General features: G+C 41.6%; 1 protein-coding gene and 2 long non-coding RNA genes across 4 annotated transcripts in view; 1 reads left to right on the top strand and 2 right to left on the bottom strand.

The window, feature by feature from the left end:
• The window catches only part of LOC117510360, a 903074-nt gene that overhangs the window by 140667 nt on the left and 740424 nt on the right, over window positions 1-21983 (bottom strand). The gene's annotated exons all lie outside the window — the stretch shown is intronic.
• Window positions 1-21983, bottom strand: part of slf1 (SMC5-SMC6 complex localization factor 1) — a 102110-nt gene that overhangs the window by 25940 nt on the left and 54187 nt on the right. For both annotated transcript variants that reach the window (XM_034170050.1, XM_034170052.1), the window contains 2 exons: window positions 11846-11938; window positions 9693-9875 (listed from right to left, as the gene is read on the bottom strand). In XM_034170050.1, the coding sequence (XP_034025941.1) occupies window positions 9693-9875; window positions 11846-11938 (276 nt within the window). The remainder of the gene's footprint in view (window positions 1-9692; window positions 9876-11845; window positions 11939-21983) is intronic.
• Window positions 11288-11989, top strand: LOC117510370. Its single transcript, XR_004560700.1, has 2 exons — window positions 11288-11508; window positions 11747-11989. It is a non-coding gene; the product is annotated as an uncharacterized LOC117510370 (long non-coding RNA).

Consider the following 21983-nt stretch of genomic DNA (forward strand, 5'->3'; position numbering starts at 1 on the left):
GCACGCCAATTGCATGCTCCCTCAAATCTTGCGACATCTGTGGCATTGTGCTGTGTGATAAAACTGCACCTTTCAGAGTGGCCTTTTATTGTGGGCAGTCTAAGGCACACCTGTGCATTAATCATGGTGTCTAATTAGCATCTTGGTATGGCACACCTGTGATGTGGGATGGATTATCTCAGCAAAGGAGAAGTGCTCACTATCACAGATTTAGACTGGTTTGTGAACAATATTTGAGGGAAATGGTGATATTGTGTATGTGGAAAAAGTTTTAGATCTTTGAGTTCATCTCATACAAAATGGGAGCAAAACCAAAAGTGTTGCGTTTATATTTTTGTTGAGTGTATTTTCCAACTTATTCCCATTGATGAAACGTCTCATTTTCTGCCTCATTTCCTTATTAGGAGACGAGTGGGCTCAGGGCTCCCTGTTTGTTTACAAAATACACATGCGTTACAGACCTTGAAATCCAACAGCAGGGGTCGCTATTATCCAAAGATTTATGAAAATACAAATTAACATGCTTATCCTTTGTCATGATTTTCTCCATTGTGAGATATAAAAGTGTCATATCATTCGTGTGTATATGCGTTATAACGCCTCGGCTCACGAGCGAAGTTATGATATTCCTCAGAACGACAATATACGCAACATACATCCAGCAGCATACATGTTGCTGTCATAGGCAACTGCCTGTAAAGTTTTTTGGCAAGTTATAACTTTCTAAACAGCGTAATTTGTAATGAAAGCCGCTTCATTTGTGTGGCTCTTTCGGCGCCATGTTTGTTTTTTCGGAGACAGCGGTAAGCTCCTCCTACCCCTCCAAATGGAGTGTGCATCCAGATTCACTCCAAACAGAGGGGTTTGTAGCCCTCCGCCTACCCCTCCGCCTTGCTCGAAAAAGAGAATTGAGACACCCCTCTGTCTCTCGTGCCCGCGCAAAATGGAGGGGAAAGGGGAAGGGGAAGGGCCAAGGCGTAGAATTGAGATTCAGCCAGAGTGTATATCAATCAAGACCAAAAACACTCATGTATCTTGATGTTAAAAGAAATATAAATTTTCATTCTTGTACCCTTCTGTGCAGACTGGCCCAAAAATTCACTGCCAAAAGTATGAACTTGTGAAACTGCTGGACAAAGGTATTTAGAGATGCTGATGTCTTTGCAGGAGGTGAAAGGTCCTTAACTTTAGAATTGTGGCCCATTGTTACTAAATGGTTATGAGACCCATGGCCCCATCTTACTTTCCACAATGTAGATCACTGCTAGTTTCCAACTGAGGCAGTTGTCTTTTTCATACCCACTGTGCACAAATCATTGGTGTTCCCATGGGCATGTTGGTGTTGCACCTGAGGCATTGTTGGTGCATTGCTGTCAAGAGTCAGCAGTCAGTTACGCCATACACTACCAAAAACCTAATTTAAAAATCGAGGACAGTTTTTCTATTTATGAAGCATGATGTTCAGATATGTCTTACACATACTCTGTTTGGACACACAGGGGGATGGATCAGTGCTTATCCTCCTTTTAATCACTTAAACTGAAATTAAAACAACTCAAACACAAAAAATGAAATAAAATGTAAATCCTAATGCAAAAATACAAAACTTTAATAACTCTGGTCTGTGCTATATTTTTCACTGGTTATCTTCCTCCCTGGGATTGGAAGCAGGGAGCACCAAGACAGGGTTGGCCAAAGGAGGGTTCAGGAGAAGCAGAGGTCTGTCTGTACTTGATGGGATATCTAGGAGATTGGGTGGTTGGAGGTGGTTGCAAGAACAATGCACTCAGCTTCTTCATCTCAGGGAGCTTTGGTGGATGAATGTAAGTGCAGCCCCTGTAAGTGATCTGCTCAACATTTTCTCACTGGAAAACCTCTCACTTCTGTGACCTATTGAGCCTGCAATCTAAACAGCAATGTGCCATGTTCGAGTGCACACTGCTCCTTAAGGTAATGACAGTCTGATTAGTTATGTTATGCACAAAACCCACTAATAAATGGTAAATGGACTGCATTTATATCGCGCTTTTCCATCTGCATCAGACGCTCAAAGCGCTTTACACACTAATGCCTCACATTCACCCCATTGTGAGGGTGCTGCTATACAAGGTACTCACTACACACTGGGAGCAACTACGAGATTAAGGACCTTGCCCAAGGGCCCTGAGTGATTTTCCAGTCAGGCTGGGATTTGAACAGAGGATCCTCTGGTGTCAAGCCCAACACTTAACCACTAGACTATCACCTCCCCACAAGATTAATTAAGTGATTAAATACCAGCCCTTTGCCTCGTGCCTTACTGTGCTGATGTCGGACATGCCCCAAATGCACTTTGCCAAAACAGGGCCCTTGGACTCAGACGGGTGAGGTAAGAATTCTTGCCTTTGGTAAGAATTATTTCCAGACAATCCTTACATACCACTGATATTACTTTGCATTATGAGGTCAGGTCAGGATAGTTCTGCGAGCAGGCAGACATATTACTTCTCACCACATCCACCACACTATGGAAATGCCTTGGATCCTGGATGGCAACCACAGAGGCAGGCAACTGGCAGATCCCCAACTCTCAAAAGTTATCATCTCTCAGCTGGAGCGTAGTCAAATACGGGCATCTTCTTGGCCTTCCCTTCTGCAGCTGGTGCGGTTCTCAACACTGATGCACCTACATACAGGATGATGCCCGGAGAAACGTGCCACATGGCAAAAATGTCATAGCTGACATTCCCTCACAATATGAGTGATACTCCTCTTCTGATACTCCTTAATTAATTGTTTGTTTCGCACAAAGTCATTTCTATGTTACACAATGATCAAATGAAGAGGCCTACTACCACCAGGTATTGCTTTCGGTCACTGATTAACATCCAGGTCTCACAACCATATAGCAAGACAGGAAGCACCATGGTTGTAAAGACCATAGACTCGTGGTCGACTGATGAATTGGTTGGCTGGTCAACTGGACCAATTCATGACTGGGAATTTTTTTTAAAAAAGAAAAAAAAAAATCAGCTTTAGATATCAACCATTACCGCCCTTCTCTCGAAATACTGGTATCGGTCAAAGAGAAACTCATTGGCCGATACCAAACTCATTGGCTGTGGTGTTGATCTCCTCTGTCCAGCAACATGACTCCATAAATTTTCCCAAGCATCTCTCAATCTTAAAGGTCTCGGACCCAAAGACAGGACTGTCACTGCTGAGATGAATGAATATCTCTACAAGTTTGACATATTCACCACATTCAGATACACTTCTGATGGTCAAGCACATGAAGTTACTGAAAGCCTTAGTCTTGAGCAAGGACATTCGTAAACCCAGGCACTCCAATTTCTCATTAAGCGTCTCTGGGGGGTCCAATAGGGGCATCCAATCATTCTGTAAAGAGCACAGCAAAGATCTGATGAAGTTCTCTTGCTTTATTATGAAAAATCAATTATGACAGGTCGGGCTGTGTGGCGTGTTTTCCTGAGCAGGATCCAACACATCAAGGTTTCAATGCTGAAGACATCACAACAACACAAGGTCAAAGGTACGCATATGTGTCATCTGAGAAACTGGGATTTAGATCACTAGTCTGCCTGGTTGCCACATGGGTCCGAGGGCGGTCTGTATAATAGCGGATGTGACAAAGTGTAAAACCAGATCCCAAAACAAAATGGCTTTTATTCCAGGTTAGAGGCCACCCTTTCAGCATGTTTTCTGAAAACTGCTGTAACATGCATTTCACAAATAAATAAAAGCCATTTAAACTGTTCTACCTCCCTTATTGCAGACAACTACTATAAATTGTTCTAATCACTTAATTCATTCATCATACAATACTGCAAGCAATACCTGTGCCTGTCCTCTCAAAAGAAGGGGAGGGGGGATGCAAGACCCACCAATGGTGTCCATAGCAACCTGATGGCAAAGCAGAAAAAGACCAAGAGAGACGGTCTAGCCTCAAGTAAAGATAACCAACTCTCACCATCTCCCTGCTGTTGCCTTTAGACAACCCACCATCAAGGGGTGAGGAAATAGCAAACAGTCAGGGGGAGCAGGTGAGAAAAAGAAGTATAATGTTCAAGCCTGCAGGTCTTTCAAATGAAGAGAATTCTAATTCCTGCTTTTCTGGCTGATTCCTGTGAGGAGACCTGGCCTAGACATGAGGCCAGACATCTGCTGCACAAACACAGACTTTCTCTCTTCTAATTTTGCAGATGCACAGAGATCCTTCTTCCTCTGACCTCTTTTAATTTGCTCTCTCTGCTGTTACTGTGCAAAGAGGGGAAAGAGGAAGCGCTCTCTTGCTTCATCTCCGGGACTAAACAATCCCAGTCTAATTTATTTTTTGAGGACAGAATATGTACATGTGTTAATGGGAAAGTCAAATCAAATTAACTATAATTAGTCAAACTGAGAAGTGAGCAGCGGCTGAGGCGTGTACATGGGAGACTTGCTCAACGACGTCTCTGCCGGAAAATCGCAGCCCTCCTCACACTCCAAAACACGCCATTTTTCCTGCCACCTGCTGCACTGCACCCAGCTACACCACCCTCTCCTGAGCTCTGACACCCCTCGCACTCGTTTCCACCCTCCTGAGCGCAGGCTGCATGCAGTGTGCAGACATTCTGACACACAAGCTGTATTTGTTGTGACACATTAAAAAAAAAAAGTGTAAATTTGACAAGTGGTGGGTCTTGACTTTTCCATTCTCATCAGAACAATGTTAACAGACAGCTTATGAGGTGAGGGTGCAACGTGTGCGCAGAGACGTGAATGCATTAGGATTACAGAGAATCAGTGGAGAAGAAGTAGAGATGGCACATATGATGTAGATCCCAAACAGCTAATATCAATGCAACTGCTACATTTTAAGAATACAGCGTAAGTGTGTTTACAGGGCAGTTCACAGCTCTTTAGTGTAAACTAAATGTAAAATCTTACCCAGTTACAACAAATTTATTGGCTTATATAATAACCATTGGATCTTTGAGCTGAACCATTTTTTTTTTACGCAATAAGCTTCAAAATTATTTTATGCAGCACAGGTTCTAACAAGCATATTTTGTAAAAACTAGACCCATCAAAATGTTGCTCCAAAGCAGCTTCCCTTGCTTAGGTCAATCGTTCAGTAAAGGTTTTCTGTGCAATGTCATCAGGTCTGGGAGCATGCACCTATGTTACAAGTCGCCGCTTCCACCACCATGTGGAACTGCCCCCGGTCCATAACAGCCATCCAGGCAGACAACTAACCCATTGCCATTTTTCTAAAGCAGCCAGGTGAAGCGTGGACTTACCCTTGTCCTTGTCAAGCCGTCCTCAAAACTGAGGTGTGCTGGACAATGCCAAGAGAAACACAACACATGGCCAAAATGTTGTAGCGGATGACCTCATGATACAACTGATGGTCCTCATCTGAGTCTCCATAAGTAACTGTTCATTGGACAGAAAGTGATTCCAGCTTTATCCAAGGACCCTAGTACTAAAGACACCCAGAAATGATCTACAGCTGCAGGTTGTCTTGTGTGGATCATGCAGTAGAGAACGCATTTGGAATTCTGTCTCAAAGGCAATTATTTAGTATAATGTATATATTGTAATGGATTGGAAACAGCTGCATTTTCATTCCTTTTTATGAGTTAGATAATGAATCTGTAAAATTATGTTTATATTAGATGCAACATCTCGCCATAATCGTTCAGATGCCCTGTGCGCAATGACACGCAGTGTTTTCGAATAGGCTATGCAATGTTCACTACTAGTTCACAAAATGAATGCATACCAGGAGTTTTAAAGATTTCAGTAAAAAGTGATGCAAATTATTTGTGGAGTTGACGGGGTTTTGAACAGGAATAGTTTGCATCATCTGTTGTGCTTATTTATCACGTTCCAGGGAAAGATACAGTATGTCATCTGTCATAGAATCCAATGGCCGTTGATCTTGTTTGACAATTACTTTGTGGCCCAAGCATTCAACACAGTCGCAACTACCGGTATTTCATTTATGCTCATTTCATGCTCAACCAGTAATTTTCATCAATTTTTACCAAAGTTGGAGCATTTTTTTAATTCTGACCCCTGTGTAATCCTTCATTGACCCCTACCTGACTGTAGCTACCATCCTGGGATAGCCAGCATCAAAACTGTCTACTGGCTCATTGACTATACAGTAAGACAGGAAGCACCAGTTCCCTAGCACCTGCATGGTACTGCTTTGTGTCTAGTGAAAGACAGCCTGCAATGAACAGAAACCACCATCACCATGTGTGTTATGACCAATGAGTAGGAAAGCAAATGATCAGGATGGATGGCATGAATTAACTTCCACCTTCAAAGAGAAAATGAAACCGAAAGAAGAAACATGCATGGTATCAACAATCACTAAAATATTACAAGAGCACTTGAATACAGATATATTCTCTGCTGAAGGTATTGTAAACGGCAAAGAATTTCTGTCTATCCAATTATATAATCAAATTACGGAGTACAGCCCCATACACAATTAATCAGTTTTAAATTTCAATTTAACTTTTGCTTAGAAATTAACATCTTCAAAAGCTCCAGAAACAGCTGAAAATTTAAAGTTGCTACTACAAAAACAACTTAAAATAAATATAAAGTTTAAAAAAAGGGTAGAAAGAACAAGAGGGCAAATTCACACACTCACCTTCAACCGCTTATTCAAGATCGGGTTGCGGGGGGCTGGAGCCTATACCAGCAGTTATAGGGCATAAGAAAGGGTAGAACCTGGGCAGGATGCCAGTCTGTCACAGGGCAGATGGCAAACTGCACATGATAAAATATAACAAGTTTGGGTGGCTGGTTCCTCTTCTAAGGTCATGGATTATAAAATGTTGTAAATGACTACGCTTTGACATTTTACCTTCAGTGACATGCCTCACTCTGAAGATCTAAAAGGTGGTGCTTACCATTCCCAAAAGTACAACAATCTGCATGAAATGTTCTAGACTCAATAGTTCATCTGATGGTGGTAGGTAAAATAAGTGATTTTAATTGGCCTTTTATTAGCTGTTAGGACAGGGCTGGCAGCATGTGCTGGTACCATGTGCTGCTGCACAACAGAACGGCCTTAGGTCCTAAATGGCAATCACTAGGCACAACTGGTCCAATCCCATCCTCTTAAAATTACAGTGGGGTCAAACAGTATTTAGTCAGTCTTGTTTTGTTCAAGTTCTCCTACTTAGAAAGATGAGAGAGGTCTGTAATTTTCATCATAGGTACACATCAGCTATGAGAGACAAAATGAGAAAAAAATCCAGAAAATCACACTGTAGGATTTAAAAAAAAAAAATTGTAAATTATGGTGGATAATAAGTATTTGGTCAATAACAAAAGTTCAACTCAATACTTTGTAACATAATCTTTGTTGGCAATGACAGAGTTCAAATGTTTCCTGTAAGTCTTCACCATGTTTGCACACACTGTAGCTGGTATTTTGGCCCATTCCTCCATGTAGATCTCCTCTAGAGAAGTCATGTTTTGGGGCTGTCGCTGGGCAACATGGACTTTCAACTCCCTCAACAAATTTTCTATGGGGTTGACATCTGGAGACTGGCTTGACCACTCCAGGATCTTGAAATGCTTTTTACGGAGCCACTCCTTTGTTGCCTGAACGCGTGTTTGGGATCACTGTCATGCTGGAAGACCCAGCCATGTTACATCTTCAATGCTCTCACTGATGGAAGGAGGTTTTGGCTTAAAATCTCATGATACATGGCCATGTTCATTCTTCCCTTAACACGGATCAGTTGCCCTGTCCCCTTTGCAGAAAAACAGCCCCAAAGCATGATGTTTCCACTCCCATGCTTCACAGTAGGTATGGTGTTCTTGGAATGCAACTCAGCATTCTTCTTCCTCCAAACACAACGAGTTGAGTTTTTACCAAAATGTTCTATTTTGGTTTCATCTGACCACATGATATTCTCCCAGTCCTCTTCTGGATCATCCATATGCTCTCTGGCAAACTTCTCACAGGCCTGGACATGTACTGGCTTAAGCAGGGGGACACTGCAGGATTTGAGTCCGTCTCTGTGTAGTGTGTAGCCTTTGTTACTTTGATCCCAGCTCTCTGCAGGTCATTCCTCAGGTCCCTCCGTGTAGTTCTGGAATTTTTGTTCACTGTTCTCATGATCATTTTGACCCCATGGGATGAGATCTTGCGTGGAGCCCCAGATCGAGGGAGATTATCAATGGTCTTGTATGTCTTCCATTTTCTTACAATTGCTCCCACAGTTGATTTATTCACACGAACCTGCTTGACTATTGTAGATTCACTCTTCCCAGCCTGGTGCAGGTCTACAATTTTCTTCCTGGTGTCCTTTGACAGCTATTTGGTCTTGGCCATGGTTGAGTTTGGAGTCTGACTGTTTGAGGCTGTGGACATGTGTCTTTTATAGAGATAACGAGTTCCAACAGGTGCCATTAATACAGGTAACAGGTGGAGGACAGAAGAGCTTCTTAAAGAAGAAGTTACAGGCCTGTGAGAGCCAGAAATCTTGCTTGTTTGTGGGTGACCAAATACTTATTTCCCACCATAATTTACAAATAAATTCTTTTAAAATCCTACAATGTGATTTTCTGGATTTTTTTCCCTCATTTTGTCTCTCATAGTTGAAGTGTACCTAAGTTGAAAATTACAGACCTCTCTCATCTTTCTAAGTAGGAGAACTTGCACAAGCAGGGGCTGACTAAATACTTTTTGACCCCACTGTAACTATCATTCTGCCTGAGCCAGGTTACACATGGCCATTCCCTTGGACCTCTACAGCTATTGGTGTAGGAAACACTGAGGCAACGTCATGCTGGATCATGCCCAGAAAAAAGCAGTACGTCATACCCAGCGCTCCCCAAATGCAATGTTGCAAACAGAACTAGGCACAATCATCTCAGGGGACAGGCTCTCCAAACCTTTATTGCTATTATTTTATATTTTATATTTGTTATTTTGCTCAGTCAGGAATATATAACAGCATAAAATTCTGGTAAACTCAACACTCAATCATGAGCACTGAAACTTGACACTACAACTGCAAGTAAGAAGTACTGATCAGTGGTTCCAGGTCTTAGTAACTTGCAAACATAACATATTTTGCGGAGTTTAAGTCACACCTGAGTACAGCTTGTACTGTAGTATAACTCAAACTTTTTTCCTGTATTATCAGCTCTTTAATTTGGGATTTTTGTGCATTCTTGTAATGTATTTTTTATTACAGGCATTTATTTTTTATTATTAAAGTTTATTTTTTAATGCTTTGATTCCCGAGAAAGTCTTATATGAATTGTTATTATTGTAATTAATATTACCGACAAATGTGTGATTTTTACCGTAGGCCAAAATATGGCCATCGGGTATTGCGAAGACTTTGCATCCATCTGTCTGTCTGGGCTTAGCATAAGTCCAGTCCTATTACTGCCAGGGTCTTCAAATATGCAGGGAACATTCTTGGGACACAGACCTTGGAGAAATTCAGAGATGGCTAACCTTGACCTATTTTAAGGGGCCAAAAGGTCACAATCTGTTTCTTATTTTTATGCTCATATGGCCAAGGGTATTTTAGCATTGTGTTATATTTCAGTATATAATTCACACTACAATATAAGTCACAGGACCTCTCAAACTACTGAAAAAAAAAACAACAGCTCGACTTACACTCTGGAAAATGTGGTAAGTGGAGAAATTTTCTCACCTGCATGCTCCAGTAGCATTTTGGCAATGTCCATATGTCCATTGAGTAGAGCGTCGTGCAAGGGGCTGACTCCTCCCACCTGACTGTTGAGGACAGGGGCAGGGTAATGGCGAAGCAGAGCATGCACGCAAGCACTACTGCCATGGTTGCATGCCTCATGCATAGGTGTCCAGCCTGCATGGTCTAAATGGTCAATAAATGAGAGAAAAAAACAGAACAAAAACAAACAAAAAAGGACACCGTATTATTCAGCAATAAGAACTTGCTTGGGAGAGCTAAAATTAATTTGAGTCTTGCTTCTTGAACTTTAATGGGTGGTTGAAACCTTAAATTTAGCACATTTTTTGGTACATCTCCACAATATAATTTTGTACAATTTTAAAGTTTAAGCAGATATTATGATATCACTGACAAAAAAAAGAAAAAAAAGAATCAGCAGCAAAAACTATTGCTTGATAGCACAACTCCAAGGTTATTTTATTTAGTAAAATTACTAACTTGATCACAGCCTAACATGAGCAGAGGAACACAATTCAAAGAAGGCATCATTTGCCCATAAACAAGCTCAACCCATTGTTTTAAAGCTGGCTCATGCTGGCTAGCTATACTGTATATGTATAGACAAGAATAGGCTAGATAGTGGTACTGGAAAGATAATTTAATCACTTTAAAAGAAAGGTATAATGATTCATTACTCTTCAAACAATCAACTGCAATCTATAATGACCTGTTTTTGCAACCTTTTATTCTTCATCAGGACTGAATTTTGCAAAATTGTACTACACCACACTAGTATGATAAAGGCCACCAATCAATGCGGACTATAATTGGGCATCAACATAATTTCACATCTGTAAACTCCACCAAAGTTAAACAATGAACATAATGAACATTTTTTTGCTTTCATTACTCAAAGCAAATATTTCAACTAATTGAGTGGATTCACAAGTAATCTATCAATCATTGCAAATTACATGCACTTTAACATGGCTCAAACCCATAATACGACTAAGCTACCATTTAGTGGATAACCTGCTCATATGTTGCAGCCAAAAAACAAGTGTGATTATGAGACTAATACTGTGTGCTAGTAAGTTAGCATAATAAAAAAAAAGTATGCGAGCTGTCAGACGTACAGCAAGTACTTGGCTAGGTGGACCTGAGTCCTGGTAACTAGAAGGGCATAAAAATGGTACCCCAGAGCAGTGGTTCACCATTCAAGTTCTCAGGGACACCTGCCCTACATATTTTCCATCTTTCCAATTCTGACTGCTCCCCGGAATAGATCACCATTCGAGTCCACAAAACCCAATGCAAGGCTCATTGGAAAGAGATACATATTACTGTATATGATGCCACTTTCACAGCAGAATACCTTAGTTATGTCTGAGAGTTATCCACTGCCATGAAGACAAATATAATCACTCCAGCTTGAACATAACTAAATTCCTAAGAAAATACTTTAAATGATGCACAGTAAATATAATCATTCTACATCCACTCAGCTGCAAAACATATTTTTACAGCTTGAGTAAAAACAGTTGAGAACAGACAAGTAGAGAAAAGAAAAAAAACACAACTGTGTGTAACATAAATGTGCATTTCTGATCAGATCTCAGAAAATGTTCTGCTTCACTTAACAGGGGCCTCATTTCAAAAATCATCAATTGTGAAATTCTGCATATAGTTCTTCCTGATCACATTTTGGGCGTCTTGCATAAGATCCCCACTGAGATGCACGTTCATTTAGCCTGCTAGTAAAGGGTGATTACAAAATCGAACCAACCTTTGAAGCAGCACAACATTTCCATAAAAGGTAGGCAACTCATTATATTCAACCTAAAGGGAAAAGCAATTATTCTGAAATATCAATGAAATATCAAAAGTCATTTTATTCACTTAGCAATGTGACTGCAAATCTATAAATCTGAACCCTTAAACTCAACCTGCTGTTTCTAGACACACCCTTTACATTTTAGCTAAAGGTTAACCTCAGTGATGACGCACATACACTGCTATTTCTTCTCTCCTCTTTTTTTTTTTTTTTGCTCCAGTGATAATCGCTACTCAAAACCCAGGAGCAAACCGTGGGGGAGAAGCAAGCTGACGGTGAGGCGGCGATTACAGAGTAAAATAAAGCCAGACAATCTTACCTTTAACGTTGATGTCTGTGCCAGGAAGCGCCAGGATCTGAAGCACGGTTTCCACTTGGTTCTTCTTGCAAGCTCTGTGGAGGAGGGTCTCTCCTTTGACCAGGACACACACACAATGGACAAACACACCCAAAAGAAAGAAGAGAAAATTCCCAAATTAGGGTGTGCCCACAGTCCCTCGCCATATGGTGAATGTACCAATAAATTACCACGGACATGTCCCAAACACCAAAAAAAGAAGGAAAAAAAACAGCGTGACCTAAAAAAAAAAGAAAAAGAAAAAAAAAGTACAAGCCGCCAATAGGAACGCGATTTAAGAAGAATGATGAGAAAAAGGGGGGACATCTTTCAAGCGGAAAAAGGGGAGGAAAAAAAAAATTAAAGGTGGAGTGTTCGCCCGTTTCCTCTTTTTTAAGCTCTGATGTTTTTTGCAATTGCGCCTGATCCGAAGAAGTTAACATCAGTTAACATCAGTGAAAGAATGTTGTAGTGAAAAAGTAAAATTCCTTCCTGTCCACTCGTCCCTTGGGAAGGAAGGAGTTATGGGAGGAAGTTATGGTAGACAGCCCAAGCACAAAGAGTAAAAAAAAAAAGGATTCTTCACAGATCACAGAAAAGCTTGGCTGTCCACTGCCAGTGTCACCACGTGATGTTTAATCGGCAAATTACCACTGAACAGGCACAGAAAAAACCAGACCCTCACGGAATCCATTTACATTTTTAAGGCAATTTTCTTCCCCCAATTCCCTTCTTTCTCTTCTTTATCCTGTCCCTCACATTTCCTGATACAATTTTAAACTGGGAATACGTTAATGGGCCTGAGCCCCCTCCTTTCATGTATGGCTGAACTTCAGAGGGAAGTTAAAGGCCAAGCATGAGTGGCTCTGTGCTTGCCAGTATAATACAGAACTGCAAAGCCCATAATAAACGCTTTACTAGCTCTCACCAGGGCGCCACGCCTGTAGGCGCTCCACGCCGCCATGAGCACGGGGCAAAAAGGAGGTGGGGACAAGAAAGAAGAGACAGTGGAAGAGAAAGGCAAAGGGCTGCTGCATTTCAAAGCAAATGGGGGAAAATACTGAAATGACTGAATCCTATTCATCCTGAAGAATTGCTTTCTTCTAAGAGATGTCTTTGAGGATGGAGGAGATGCATTAAATCGTCTATAGGAAGAAGATGTCGAAGAGTGTAAAGAGGGTGCATGGAAGACTTTGTATCAAAAGGTGGCTCATTTCTAATGTCCATAAATGGAAGTGCAAACAAAGAGGTTGATCATCACCACCATATTACAATATGACAGATATTTCATACATATCCATCAATTATATATGCATGCTTACCCCATTTGCTTGTTGAGAGGAAATACGAGGGCTGTCCATAAAGTATAGGTCCTTTTTATTCTTTCAAAAACTATATGGATTTCATTCATATGTTTTTACGTCAGACATGCATGAACCCTTGTGCGCATGCGTGAGTTTTTCCACGCCTGTCGGTGACGTCATTCGCCTGTGAGCACTCCTTGTGGGAGGAGTCGTCCAGCCCCTCGTCGGAATTCCTTTGTCTGAGAAGTTGCTGAGAGACTGGCGCTTTGTTTGATCAAAATTTTTTCTAAACCTGTGAGACACATCGAAGTGGACATGGTTCGAAAAATTAAGCTGGTTTTCAGTGAAAATTTTAACGGCTGATGAGAGATTTTGAGGTGACACTGTCGCTTTAAGGACTTCCCACGGTGCGAGACGTCGCGCTGCGCTCTCAGGCGGCGTCATCAGCCTGTTTCAAGCTGAAAACCTCCACATTTCAGGCTCTATTGATCCAGGACGTCGTGAGAGAACAGAGAAGTTTCAGAAGAAGTCGGTTTCAGCATTTTATCCGGATATTCCACTGTTAAAGGAGATTTTTTTAATGAAAGACGTGCGGACGGGTCCGCGCGTCGGGACGCAGCCGGCGCGGAGCGGCAGCACAGGAAAAACACCTCCGTGTTGATAACCATTTGTAAAATCCAGGCGGCTTTTGATGGCTTTCAGTGGAGTGAGTATATGAGAAATTGTTTAACAGCTGGACATGTTCCAACTTGTCCTTAAGGCTTCCAACAGAGGTGTTTTTTCCTGTGGCGGAGTGTCGCGGCGGCTGCGAGCCGACGCGCGGACCCGTCCGCACGTCTTTCATTAAAAAAATCTCCTTTAACAGTGGAATATCCGGATAAAATGCTGAAACCGACTTCTTCTGAAACTTCTCTGTTCTCTCACGACGTCCTGGATCAATAGAGCCTGAAATGTGGAGGTTTTCAGCTTGAAACAGGCTGATGACACCGCCTGAGAGCGCTGCGCGACGTCTCGCACTGTGGGAAGTCCTTAAAGCGACAGTGTCACCTCAAAATCTCTCATCAGCCGTTAAAATTTTCACTGAAAACCAGCTTAATTTTTCGAACCATGTCCACTTCGATGTGTCTCACAGGTTTAGAAAAAATTTTGATCAAACAAAGCGCCAGTCTCTCAGCAACTTCTCAGACAAAGGAATTCCGACGAGGGGCTGGACGACTCCTCCCACAAGGAGTGCTCACAGGCGAATGACGTCACCGACAGGCGTGGAAAAACTCACGCATGCGCACGAGGGTTCAAGCATGTCTGACGTAAAAACATATGAATGAAATCCATATAGTTTTTGAAAAAAATAAAAAGGACCTATACTTTATGGACAGACCTCGTATAGTCATCACAGTACACAGAGGGCGACACACATGGTACACCCTGGAAAGTCACTGCTCTATGACAGGGTCAGTATAAACAGACAATCACAACTTTGGTCTAGAGTCACAAAGTAGTCAAATATGCATGTCTTTGGACTGTGAGCATACAATGGGACGCCTGGAAATAAGTTAGGTACATACACTGACTGCAGTCTTTAAATATGAAGTTCAAAAACAGTGTGGCCCCCATTCATTAAGTTGTATTTCAGTGTTTCAATTTCAAATCAAGTGGAATGTTACAAATTATTTGTTTTGAAAGCGCTCTTAATGAATTGAGGCCCCATTCAGCACAGTGATGTAATGTCAGCCTTTTGATATGGCCTCCGGAACAATGCTTGAAACAAATATTTCAATAGTCCAAAGCAGTGTCACTAATTTGTAGAACCAACAAAATGTTTCAACACTGTCCTCAGTCATACATTATATATCTGTTATTTAATTCTAGATTTAGTCTCCTGTTCTGTTGTATATTTCATCTAGTACTTGCCGATGTTGATGTCTTCCTTTTGATTCAGATTCTAGAACAGTGTCTTAAACAGGTTGTGAAATACTCTGGCATAGTATATCTAGTTTTTTCAAGTTAATCACAGCTGTGCTTGAAACTTGCATGTAGTTTGTCTGCCTCCTGAACAATGAACATACCAGATGCTCATTGCTCTGCTCAATCCAGCTAACAAGGCAGCAGCCATGGAGAGAAACATGACCATTAGGTGGGCAAATTCAGGACAAATGGGATGGCGGCAAAACTTTTGTTGGCAATGCAAGCTGGTGATGGCTAACTCAAAACACTGTTCCAGAATATTTCAAAGCTTGCCGTAAACATTGTTACAGAGTCAATATTGAACGAAAGACATTACAAGTTGTTCTAACTGGCACCTCGGTATTTAACCAACTGATTTAAAACAAATTCTTCTAAACATTCCAGTTAATTTGCCTCCTCTGGAAATGAAATATATTTGGACAAGTGAATGAACGGACTGGACCACTTCTGAATTTCATGTGTAAAGGGTTAAGGGCTATAGAGACTGCAATAGTCAGTGCAGAGTCTGTATCTGTACTAACATGTATGTAGCGTATATGTTACTGTTGCACAAATATGTTGAGTATTTTTATATTGTACATATTATAAACCTAGCCCTGAAGATTAGACTAATTTAAAAATCAACAGCTGTCTTTACATGGAGAGCAGTATTTTGATCTTTATATGTTTATGACTATATTCTGAACATGGCACTGCCATGTAAACAGTATTTTCTGACTGCCTTAACCAGAATAAAGTTATAATCAGAGGAAGTAATAATCTGATGAAGTCAGATGGAGTATTCCAATGTTATTATTACTGATGTATGTTGTAGAACTTGCCAATCACATCACTTTTTTGACATATGAAAACATATTTCTCAAATCAAGCATTGAAGCAAAAGCTGCAGTCTAGCACACCTCTTCAGTGATATTACAATACGATATTACGGCTCTTGTTCACATTTCGCAAACCTGGTTTAAAAACTATGCTTTTGAAGCTGCTTCTGTGCATGATTAGTGGCGTCAAACTCCTTACTGAATGAGCAATGTTTGCGTAATCCATTAATATGGAACACGCAGATTGCAAAAAAAAAAAAAAACATGATGTGACAGAGGAAATCTGAGCTCAGATTCAGAGTCAGCACCCCAAAATGACCTTAAATCAGTTATCAAAGTCCAGTGTAATTGGATTATTGTTGTCCATGTAAATAGTCAGTGAACCAGGCATTTAAAATATAATGGGATACTTATCACATGCAAAAAAACAAAAACAAAAAACAGAGATTAGGTATTTGTAGCATTAATACCAGATGCACTTAGAAACAGTGAGAGTACAGAACCATGGTTAGCATTGGAGCTACTTGACAAACTACGTTTTACAGTCCTCTCCAGGAAAAAGGGAGGCAATTTTAGTACAGAAGCTAAAAACCCTGTGATAAACTAGCGGCCTGTACGAGGTACACCCCGCCTCTTGGCCAATGACCACTGGGATTGGCTCCAGCACCTGTGATCTTTCAACTGGAATAAGCAGATATTGAAAATTAATTAATAGTCAAAAAATGGAAAAATCATAGCGAATGCAATAAGGTCCTCCTAGCCCTTTCACTGGGTGCTCGTATCCTAACGAGCTGCGGTTACGTGACGTACATAAACTCTGCAGGGAAGTTGAGTGACTGTCTGTTCCGATAATGACAAAGGTGGAAGTAAACAAAACATGGTGTGATTTTGCTGTCTCTTTAAATTGCAGGGGGCAGGGAGGTAGAAGCTGGAGACAATGTAGGAGATCACTCTGATGCAGAAAAGAAGATGAGCACAAGGGCTGCTTGTAGAAAGGCAAATCATTATGATTTGTGAATTTTGGTTTTTGTGGTGATTTTTTGGTGATTTTGTGGTGTGTAGATAAGTGATTTTTGTGTTAAAATGCAGAGATGCAATATTTGGTACCATGAAAGTAAACTGGACCTCACTTCATGACTTTATGTCTGGGGTTGTTAATAAAAGGTATTCTTCGAGGGGTAAGCTCTTTTGGCGAAGTTGCCATCACCACCTACTCTTATAAGACAGCCCCATATTTTTCAGATCTTATAGATTTTTCAGGCCTTATATTCAGGCCAGTATGATATTTCATCTGATCAAGTTTGCATGAACACAGTTTGACTCCTTCAGAAAAGCCTTAGTGTCTTTTCCTTTATCAACTGCCTGCACTCACGGCTGGGGCATAAGAGCCAACCATGGGTCTGGAACAAAAAATGGATCTGGCCTACTGAACGGATGGGGAAGATCGGGTCTGATATCGGCCTAATTATCTTGTCATGTGAACCAGGCTTTAGTGTAACCTTAGTCACTTCACAGAGTAACCATAATGTTAAAGCACTGGCGAGTAAAAAATAAATAAATAAATAAATAATCAAGATTATGTAATATGATATATATATATATATATATATATATATATATAAAGAGTTCAAACGCAGTATCTCCAAAACCATAAATTTTTAGTTGAGGCCAACATATACTTGGCTGTCAAGGGGACCATCAGTGTGCAAAATATGAAAGAATTTGAACAAACTGTTTTCATCTTATTGATGAAAGTCTGTGCATTTCCGCATATGGTCTCCTTTAAATCTCCATTTTCAATTTCATTTTTCTCCATTTGAAAAAAAAAAAGTACTTCCTGGGTTTTGCATATTTATATATATATATATATATATATATATATATATATATATATATATATATATATATATATATATATATATACACATATACATATGACGCAGCCAGCCCCGCACGCCGCCACAGGAAAAACACCTCCGTTGGGAGCCTTAAGGACAAGTTGGAACATGTCCAGCTGTTAAACAATTTCTCAGATACTCACTCAACTGAAAGCCATCAAAAGCCGCCTGGTTTTTACAAATGGTTATCAACACGGAGGTGTTTTTCTTGTGCCGCCGCACCGCGCCGGCTGCGTCCCGACGCGCAGACCCGTCCGCATGTCTTTCATTAATAAAATCTCCTTTAACAGTGGAATGTCCGGATAAACTGCTGATCCCGACCTCTTCTGAAAGTTCTCTGTTCTCTCACGACGTCCTGGGTCAACAGAGGCTTAAATTTGGAAGTTTTCAGCTCGAAACAGGCAGACGAGGGTGGCTCAGGGCGCGTCATGACGTCCCGCTCCGTGGGCAGTCCTTAAAGCGACAGCAACAGTCCATAATCTCTCATCAGCCGTTAAAATTTTCACAGAAAACCAGCTGAATTTCTCGAATGGTGTCCACTTCGATGTGCCTCACAGTTTTTGAAAAAAAATTGATCAAGCAAAGCACCAGTCTCTCAGGAAGTTGTCAGACAAAGAGATTCTGACGGGAGGGGTAGACCACTCCTCACTCAAAGCCAGCCCACAGGTGAATGACGTAACCGACAGGCGTGAAAAAACTCACGCATGCGCACGAGGGTTCAAGGTTGTCTGTTGTAATCGCACGTGATTCAAATCCATATAGTTTTTGAAAAAAATAAAAAGGTACACTAGTTTTATCACAGACCTCGTATATATGGTATGTATATATTTCATTGCTAAAGGTACACAAAAGTATATTCAATAACATCACATTATCCCCCCTGCCTCCAAAAAAGACACCTAATTTACATATATGAAAACAAAATTATTAGCTAATGGGCACTCTGTCAAGTATATGGGGGTAACTAGTGCTGCTCAAATGAATATTGATAAATAGTACCAGTGAAAGAATTGACAATCCAATGACACATCAATAGTTGTAACAAAAAAGAAAAAGAACACACTCTGAAGGTGCAACCCAGTCCCAACTGCAGTCTGTAATAAGTAAGATGTACTGTGTGGCACGTCAGTGTACTACATGGACTGCAGTCCTATTACTGGGCTCTAAAACGCTGTGATTAAACATCCATTCCACTACACCCCATGTGTACACATCCTCACAAATGCCAGGGCCAATCCACGCACTGTTAAATCACTTTAATGGCTCCAATTTGGACACAACGCCTCTATTATAGGGGTAATTGCATGCTCAGCATTTACAAGCACGGAAAGGATAAATCCGCCTGTCCTTTTCTATAAATCCCTGTTTCACACTTTAATAGAAAAGTTAAATGTATGTGTTGCTCTTTATATCCCTTCAGTCTGCTTGCTGCAGCCCTGTAAAGTGTCACTTGGCCTGCTGCTCCTTCAACCAAAGAGCAGCTGGAAACCTGTTACAATGCTATTTGTTAGGAAACATGTTAAAGGTATTCTGTTAATGATACAAGGTCTATTAGAAAAGTATCCGACCTTATTATTTTTTTAAAAAACCATATGGATTTGAATCACGTGTGATTACATCAGCCAAGCTTGAACCCTCGTGGGCATGCAAGAGTTTTTTCACGCCTGTCGGTGATGTCATTCGCCTGTGAGCACGCCTTGTGGGAGGAGTGGTCCAGCCCCCTCGTCGGAATTCCTTTGTCTGAGAAGTTGCTGAGAGACTGGCGCTGTGCTTCATCAAACTTTTTTCAAAATCTGTGAGGCACATCCGAGTGGACACCATTCGACAAATTAAGCTGGTTTTCGGTGAAAATTTTAACGGCTGATGAGAGATTTTGGATTGTTTCTATCGCTGTAAGGACTTCCCATGGAGCGGGACGTCACGCAGTGCTCCGAGGCGACGTCGTCATCCTGTTTCAAGCTGAAAACCTCCAAATTTAAGCCTCTGTTAACCCAGGACGTCGTGAGAGAACAGAGAACTTTCAGAAGAGGTCGGAATCAGCAGTTTATCCGGACATTCCACTGTTAAAGGAGATTTTTTTAATGAAAGACGTGCGAATGGATTGGCGCGTCGGCTCGCAGCCGGAGTGGCGCGCCCGCCACAGGAAAAACACCTCCGTTGGAAGCCTTAAGAACAAGTTGGAACATTCCCTGCTGTTAAACAATTTCTCAGATACTCACTCAACTGAAAGCCACCAAAAGCCGGCGCGGCACGCCCGCCACAGGAAAACACCTCCGTGTTGATAGCCATTTGTAAAATCCAGGCGGCTTTTGGTGGCTTTCAGTTGAGTGAGTATCTGAGAAATTGTTTAACAGCAGGGCATGTTCCAACTTGTTCTTAAGGCTTCCAACGGAGTTGTTTTTCCTGTGGCGGGCGCGCTACGCCGGCTGCGAGCCGACGCGCCAATCCATCCGCACGCCTTTCTTTAAAAAAATCTCCTTTAACAGTGGAAAGTCCGGATAAACTGCTGATTCCGACCTCTTCTGAAAGTTCTCTGTTCTCTCACGACGTCCTGGGTCAACAGAGGCTTAAATTTGGAGGTTTTCAGCTTGAAACAGGATGACGACGTCACCTCGTAGCGCTGCGCGATGTCCCGCTCTGTGGGAAGTCCTTACAGCGATAGAAACAATCCAAAATCTCTCATCAGCCGTTAAAATTTTCACCGAAAACCAGCTTAATTTCTCGAATGGTATCCACTCGGATGTGCCTCACAGTTTCTGAAAAAAGTTTGATGAAGCACAGCGCCAGTCTCTCAGCAACTTCTCAGACAATGAAAATCCGACAAGGGGGCTGGACCACTCCTCCCACAAGGCGTGCTCACAGGCGAATGACGTCACTGACAGGCGTGGAAAAACTCACCCATGCGCACGAAGGTTCAAGCTTGGCTGACGTAAAAACATATGAATCAAACCCATATAGTTTTTTAAAAAATAAAACGGTCGGTTTCTTTTCTAATAGACCTTGTATATTTAAACCTACTGAAAAACCAATGCTTCTAATCTCATAGCATAAGCAGGATGTCAATTCCTCAATTCCTCAAATGCAAGTTGTCACAGCTTTTTGTTTTGGCATACTTCGAAACAGAATGACCAAGATGTTAATCTATTATTTACAACACTGATCAGTATTTTTGTTTAAGTAAAAATACAAATGGCAACCCCTCAGTGGCGAGGAAGACTGCCTCTTCGTTAGATTCCTGGACGGGATGGTGAATGCGGCGATGAATTAACAGGCCCAGTCTTGATGCGCACAGTTGTTACGGGAAGGTTCTGCCTGTTAGGATCTTGTTTTCTCTCCTTTCTCTTTCTCCTCTGGACTGTTTTCCTTTTCTCAGCTGGGAGTACAAAACCTGCTTGGGAGGTCATCTGTCATCCATCCCAATGAGGTGTCCCACCCACCAAAGCTGGTTCTTGATGATGGCACACTCGACACTCTGAAGCTTGGCTTCAGCGAGGACGCTGATGTTGGTACGGTAGGCTTCCCACCTGATGCGGAGGATGCTCCTCAGGCAGCGTGTGTGGAATCGCTCAAGGGTCTTCAGGTGGTGGCGGTACGTGGTCCAGGTGTCAGATCCGTACAGCAGGGTTGGCATGACAACATTTTTATAGACAAGGATTTTCATCTCATGATGAAAGTCTCCGTTGTTGAAAACACGGGTGCGAAGCTGGCTGAAGGCAGTTCCTATGCACTTTGGATCTCATCATCATCAATGTCGCCGTTTGATGACACATTGCCCAGGTATGGAAAGGAGGTCAAGTTCACCAGGATTTCTATGTGCAGTTTCACAACAGGAAGTTTTGGAGTGACCACACTGGATGGAGGCTGATACAGGACCCATGTCTTTTTCAGGTTGATGTGAAGACCAAACTTGATGTAGGCTTTTTTGGAGGTTTCAGTGGTTTTCCTTCCGTAAAAGATAATGCTGCTGTTGTTAGCATACTGAAAGTCTGGGAGTGAAGTGGTGGTGATTTTCTTCTTGGCTCAGGTTGAAGAGCTTTCCATCTGTACTGTACTTGATGACAGCTAATGGTGGCACCTTGCCCTTGATCAGTTGAAGAACTGTTGGCACGAAGATGATGAAGAGTACTGAGGCAAT

The sequence above is a fragment of the Thalassophryne amazonica genome, chromosome 5 (genome assembly GCF_902500255.1).
Source record: "Thalassophryne amazonica chromosome 5, fThaAma1.1, whole genome shotgun sequence".
Lineage (NCBI taxonomy): Eukaryota > Metazoa > Chordata > Actinopteri > Batrachoidiformes > Batrachoididae > Thalassophryne > Thalassophryne amazonica.